This window comes from Salmo salar, chromosome 02 (genome assembly GCF_965601325.2).
Source record: "Salmo salar chromosome 02, fSalSal1, whole genome shotgun sequence".
Lineage (NCBI taxonomy): Eukaryota > Metazoa > Chordata > Actinopteri > Salmoniformes > Salmonidae > Salmo > Salmo salar.
Genome location: NC_138292.1, coordinates 56852116 through 56859003, shown reverse-complemented (window position 1 = coordinate 56859003; position 6888 = coordinate 56852116). Strand labels below are relative to the sequence as shown.

At 43.7% G+C, this 6888-nt stretch overlaps 2 protein-coding genes across 2 annotated transcripts; one reads left to right on the top strand and one right to left on the bottom strand.

Annotated features, from left to right (window-relative positions):
* Nucleotides 1–368: 368 nt before the first annotated feature.
* On the bottom strand, nt 369–3197 carry LOC106588091 (THO complex subunit 4). Its single transcript, XM_014176762.3, has 6 exons — nt 2910–3197; nt 1540–1701; nt 1281–1428; nt 1091–1160; nt 793–988; nt 369–692 (listed from the first exon to the last, which is right to left on the bottom strand). The coding sequence occupies exons 1-6, from the start codon at nt 3141–3143 to the stop codon at nt 678–680; spliced, it is 825 nt and encodes a 274-aa protein (XP_014032237.1). The 5' UTR covers nt 3144–3197; the 3' UTR covers nt 369–677.
* An 84-nt stretch (nt 3198–3281) lies between these two features.
* On the top strand, nt 3282–5772 carry LOC106588092 (anaphase-promoting complex subunit 11). Its single transcript, XM_014176764.3, has 3 exons — nt 3282–3413; nt 3511–3630; nt 5418–5772. Exons 2-3 carry the CDS (start codon nt 3522–3524, stop codon nt 5561–5563), a joined length of 255 nt encoding a protein of 84 aa, XP_014032239.1. The 5' UTR covers nt 3282–3413; nt 3511–3521; the 3' UTR covers nt 5564–5772.
* Nucleotides 5773–6888: the final 1116 nt, after the last annotated feature.

The window sequence follows — 6888 nt, the reverse complement described above, 5'->3', positions numbered from 1 at the left end:
TGCAGCTTAAATTTTGTAACAATGAGGAAGGCTCCATATAGCTCATTGACATGATTGGATGAGTGGTTGAGGGCCTGTATAAACAAACTCACTTAACTGCGCCGCGCCACAAAGCACTAGTACGTATGCCCTGACTTCTGCAGAGGCAATATCACCATAAATGCTGCATGCATGGCCAACACAGACACCATATTGACCATATAGTGCCTTTCAGGCTTGTAGGGCTGGTTTCCTGGACACAGAGCTAACATTAGTCCTGGAGTAGGCTTTATGGAGAATCTACACAAAACTGCTTTGGCCCATGACTAAACTTAATGTGTGGGAAACCAGCCCTTAGTGTCGTACAGAACTTCAACAAGAGGCAGATGCACTGGAACAGTTTGTTTTGTAGGTTTATTACAACTATGCACAAGTGGAAGGGGAGGCAAAGGGCAACAAAAAAACTCCCCCTCAAACCTACAATCATCCCAAAAATAAAATGGTACAAAAAGTGTTCATAATATTAAAAAGGGAGAAAAGCAAGATCCATCCACACATTAAAATGATGCCGAAGAACAGTAAGTGTAAAAGATCTGGTCCATGTCTCAGGTCCAAGTCAACAACAAGCTTCAGATCCGACAGAGGATGAAGATGGGTAGGGATGAGGTGAGGGATTCAAATGAGCGCTTCTGGTAATTCTAACTGGTCTCCATCTGCAATTAAAAACAAGTTGAAATTAGGACCATATTCTAACTACAAAGATCAAGCCCCTTACATTATAGGAATATAAATACTTCACTTTCATGCATTTACCTTGGCATTGTAAGCATCCAACTGGGCATCCAGCTCTTCAGCAGATAACTGCTGCGGTTTGCCTCCACCAGCACGTCCGCCTCTACCCCTGCCCCTGGAGCCTCTGCCTCCCCGCCTGTCTCCGCCTCCCCGCCTTTCTGAGAAATTGGGGCGTCCAATTCTGTCTCTGTTGAATCCACCACCGCCTCCGTTTGAACTGCAAACAGATTCAAAGACAATCAATGAGCTACTGGGATTCACTAGAATAAAAAATAAATCATACATGACAAGATAAAAGAAAGCTTATAGAATCACATACCTCTGTGAAGGTCGTCTCTGGTTATCGTCTCTGATTTGTGACGTGACGTGCTGAATGCTCATGGCACGGCCTGTGAGCAAAGGGAAAACAAGATTAGGCATCGTTGTTCAGGAGAGTTAATCAATGACCACATTTTATGACGAACTGGCGTCAAAATAATATCAATCAACTAACTCAAATTAAAGCTCACCATCGAGTGGTACGTTGTTGTACTGTTTCATGGCTTTGAGTGCATCAGCCCTCCTCTCAAAGTGGACGTCAGCGGTTCCCTGGCTGCGGCCAGACCTGTCATAGTGCACAGCCGCTTTTTTCAATGTACCAAATTCCGCAAATAACTCCTGAAAAAAACAAACACAATAAGAAACATGGCAGGTAGAATTCATGTTTAATGTCAAAACGGTTCAGCGAAAAGGCCGGACATCTTTGTATCAATTGACTGTAGAAATTACCTGGATATCAGCGTCAGAGACACCGAAGTCAAGGTTTGAGACAAGGAGCTTGCCGCCAGTCTCTACACCACCGCCGCCGCCTGCTCCCCCACCACCGCCAGCATTACCGACAAAGCCACCTTCGAACATGTCGTGTTGCCATTTGTCCGGAAGCTCTCTGGGCTGTAAAAGTAGAATGAAAAAAAATGCAGCTGCTGACTTCTGGTTCCCCTGCTCCTGCTGATCAGACTGAGCACATTTGAGTCAGTTGCTTAGGCAGGCAGGGGAATCTTGCTTCATCACTACCATTTAGACACATTGGTCTATGGTGGATTCATGGTCAGTGTAACAGTATACATATTACTTAATAAAAACAATTAAACAAATAAGAACCAAAACTAAGCTAGTAGGATGGATGGCAGGACGTCCAACTCAAAATGGCTCCTGCCCTACAGGTGGTTTGAAGGTGGTGTAGGTAATTAGAATGGCAGTGTAGGCAACAACAAAAAAAACTGACTTGATCTCGATGGCAAGGACAGCATCCAGATTCTGCTTCAACTCCAAGTGAAGAAAGTCCATCCAAAGAAAAATCCTTCCTTCAAAACGTGTGAAAGTCATTTCCCTTAACCGACCATGGAAAGTTCCATAAAGTTCCTTGGGGTGTTGTGCTTTGCAGTCTGGGTCAAAATATGAAACAAAGAAGAAAAAAAACTCAATGTGGCACAGGAATGGTGACCCAGTTGACAGAACATCCATTTTGAGTGTCGCCATTTTGTTAGCTTCGTTGCGTAAACAGTCCAATTCTTGATAATTTGACAAATCTGGAACTTAATTTATAGCCAGCAATGCGCCAGTCGACAAATAGGATCAAGAAGTTGTGGACTACGAAAAAAAAAAAAAACACGAGGTACACGTCTTGCAGACCAAAGATGAATATCTGGGCCAGGTCGCATTTAAACTACACAAACAAGTGTTAGCTAGCTAGCTTGGCGGATCAGCTCCGTTTTGAAGTGGTAAAACGAGTGCGAACACGTTTACGTTACCTACCTAGTTAACGTTCCCTCCCAGAAACTTAGGACATGGCGAGTAACATTCAATAGTGCTGGCTAGCAACTGTTTAACCTGAAGCGGGGAAATGTAATGTAGACCATAGGCCCACAAACACGACTTTGTAGGTCATTTTCAAATGAATAAACGTTTCTGAACAGTGGTTTCTTCTTTGGGTTGTGCCCTATAGCGCACTTCCCGATGATAATTCCACATCCATCAGCAACTTTGCTTACTACCTCGTACGTGTCGCAGCACATTTAACAAGCTCAGCTAAATTATTTAACATTCGTCGTCGTCGCCTCTGCCATTCCTCCTTTTTCTGTGATCCTCCGTGTTCCTACCCTGCTGTATGGCGTGGGTCTGCTGTCGCTTCTGTCTCCGCTGAAGTTCTGTCGACTCCTCATGGGCCCGGATCCGCCTGTCCGGCCTCCAGAGACAGCTCCACCGGGTCGGCCTCCACTCCCACCCCGACCCGATGATCCTCGGCTGCGGCCTCCTCGATTTCCGCGGCCACCTCCACCTTTCTTACTTTGTTGAATAATGTCATCCAAAGACATATCCATCTTATCAGCCATGGTGGCACTTGTCGTGTTAGAGATCACCAAATAATTGGAAAATTAACTTTAATAATTACGTTTTTGCCAGCAAAATGTAGCCGCTTTCCTCCGTGCTAATCAATGGCGAATAGCTCTAGTTTGAGTGACGTGAGTGGGCTTAACAAATAATTGTAGGAAGTGACGTAAATGCAGGCGTACTACCATTTCCGTTCGATTTAGCGCGTCTTTCACGACCAACGTCCTCTCTGCTGTTGTATTGTGCCTCTAGCCAGCATTGCAATCATAAAGGTACCTTTCTGGTTGGGGGACAGTGTATAGTCAAAAGAGACCACCATATATTTATTTTTGACAATATTTGAACATTCATACAACGTGTGCCCATCAGGTTCACGGGAGATGAAGGTTAAAATCAAGCAGTGGAACGGCGTGGCATCCTGGCTGTGGATGGCCAATGATGAGAACTGTGGGATCTGCAGAATGTCTTTTAATGGCTGCTGCCCAGACTGTGAGTTTCTATATAAAGCTGCGTACTAACACCTGAGTTATTCGACGTCTCATCAATATGTTACTAACTCCCTGAAATGAATGTATGCACAAACTCAATATGCTTCTTAGAAGCAGTGCATTCGGAAAGTTTCCAGTCCCCATGACTTTTTCCACATTGTTTCTTTACAGCCTTATTCTAAAATGGATAAAAACATGTAAAAAATCCTCAGTAATCTACACACAATACCCCATATTGACAAAGTGAAAACAGGTATAAAAAAACAGAAATACCTTATTTACATAAGTATTCAGACCCTTTGCTATGAGACTCGAAATTGAGCTCTGGTGTCCATAAATTCAATTGAATGGACTTGATTTGGAAAGGCACACACCTGTCTATATAAGGTCCCACAGTTGACAGTGCATGTCAGAGCAAAAACCAAACCATGAGGTCGAAGGAATTGTCCGTAGAGCTCTGAGACAGGATTGTGTCGAGGCACAGATCAGGGAAAGGGTACCAAAACATTTCTGCAGCATTGAAGGTCCCCAAGAACAAAGTGGCCTCCATCATTCTTAAATGGAAGAAGTTTGGAACCACCAAGACTCTTCCTAGAGCTGGCCACCCAGCCAAACTGAGCAATGAGCAATCGGGAGAAAAGGGCCTTGGTCAAGGAGGTGACCAAGAACCCGATGGTCACTCTGACAGAGCTCTAGAGTTATTCTGTGGCAATAGGAGAACCTTCCAGATGGACAACCTTCTGCAACATTCCACCAATCAGGCCTTTATGGTAGAGTGGCCAGACGGGAGCCACTCCTCAGTAAAAGGCACATGACAGCTCGCTTGGAGTTTGCCCAAAGGCACCTAAAGGACTCTGACCATGGGGAACAAGATTCTCTGGTATGATGAAACCAAGATTGAACTCTTTAGCTTGAATGCCAATCGTCACATCTGGAGGAAACCTGGCACCAACACTACGGTGAAGCATGGTGCTGGCAGCATCATACTATGGGGATGTTTTTCAGCGGCAGGCACTGGAAGACTAGTCAGGATTGAGGCAAAGATGAACGTAGCAAAGTACAGAGAGATCCTTGATGAAAACCTGCTCCAGAGTGCTCAGGACCTCAGACTGGGGTGAAGGTTCACCTTCCAACAGGACAACAATACTAAGCACACAGCCAAGGTAACGCAGGAGTGGCTTCGGGACAAGTCTCTGAATGTCCTTGAGTGGCCCAGCCAGAACCCGGCCTTGAACCCGATCGAACATCTCTAGAGACCTGAAAATAGCTGTGCAGCGATACCTCCCCATCCAACCTGACAGAACTTGAGAGGATCTGCAGAGAAGAATGGGAGAAACTCCCCAAATACAGGTGTGCCAAGCTTGTAGCATCATACCCAAGAAGACTCAGGGCTGTAATCGCCGCCAAAGGTGCTTCAACAAAGTACTGAGTAAAGGGTCTGAATAGTTATGTTGGTGTGATATTTCGTTAAAAAAAATATATAAATTAGAAAAAATGTATAACCTGTTTTTGCTTTGTCGTTAAGGGGTATTGTGTGTAGATTGGTGAAGGGAGAAAAAATCAAAATAATACATTTTAGAATAAGGCTGTTATGTAACAAAATGTGGAAAAGGTCAAGGGGTCTGAATACTTTCTGAATGCACTGTATGTCTATCGATGCATTCATATCTTGACGGTTATGCATAAATTGTCCTTTTTGATATCATGACGTGTTCAACATTGTGACTGTATGGACACTTATCCTCTATTGAGGGAAGACTTTTCAGCAACATTATGTCTACTTTCCAGGTAAGGTTCCTGGAGATGACTGCCCATTGGTCTGGGGCCAGTGCTCCCACTGCTTCCACATGCACTGCATCCTCAAATGGCTCAACTCCCAGCAGGTCCAGCAGCAGTGCCCCATGTGTCGGCAGGAGTGGAAGTTCAAAGAATGAGCTCATCCGGAGAACATCACTTGAATGCCTTTCAAAGACTGAGACGTCACAATCAGAGGATTCTAGTGTTTTGGAATAAATATGCTTCTGTTTTTTGTTGTACATTTCCAGCTACTTTGTTTTTCTCTGAGGCTGTCATTGTTTGTATTATGTGGAGGGGTGTGTGAATAACAAATGTGAATAAATATGTGATTAGGATTTAATCTTGACCTACAACTGTGCCGATATTTATTTTATATAGCAGTTTTCTCAAACTCAAAGTTATTTACATTGTATGAGAGTAATTCTCTAACAAGCTGACCAATGATTCATCAATGCAAATTCATTGAATTGGTATCGATAGTCCCTGAGATTTACACTGTGTACAAAACATTAGGAACATCTCTTTCCATGACAGACTGACCAGGTGACAGCTATGATCCCTTACTGATGTCACTTGTTAAATCCACTTCAATCAGTGTAGATGAAGGGGAGGAGACCGGTTAAAGGATTCTTAAGCCTTGAGACAAATGAGACATGGATTGTGTGTATGTGCCATTCAGAGGGTGAATGGGCAAGACAAAAAATGTAACTGCTTTTGAATGGGGTAGTAGGTGCCAGGCGCACTGGTTTGTGTGTCAAGAACTGCAACGCTGCTGAGTTTTTCATGCTTAACAGTTTCCCGTGTGTATCAAAAATGGTCCACCACCCAAAGGACATCTAGCCAACTTGACACGACTGTGGGAAGCATTGGAGTCTACGTAGGCCAGCATCCCTGTGGAACACTTGACACCTTGTAGAGTCCATGCCTGACAACTTTAGGCATTTCTGAGGGCAAAAGGGGTTGCAACTCAATATTAGTAAGGTGTTTCTAATGTTTTGTTCACTGTGTATATGCCCTATTGTTTGACAGTCAGGACAACGCAGAACAAACCAAAAGTAGAGCCCCACCTGAAGTACATAGCAACTTCTCTCAAACCACTCTACAGGATGAGCTACAGTGAGGGAAAAAAGTATTTGATCCCCTGCTGATTTTGTACGTTTACCCACTGACAAAGAAATGATCAGTCTATAATTTTAATGCTAGGTTTATTTGAACAGTGAGAGACAGAATAACAACAACAAAATCCAGAAAAACGCGTTGTCAAAAATGTTATAAATTGATTTGCATTTTAATGAGGGAAATAAGTATTTGACACCCTCTCAATCAGAAAGATTTCTGGCTCCCAGGTGTCTTTTATACAGGTAACGAGCTGAGATTAGGAGCACACTCTTAAAGGGAGTGCTCCTAATCTCAGTTTGTTACCTGTATAAAAGACACCTGTCCACAGAAGCAATCAATCAAT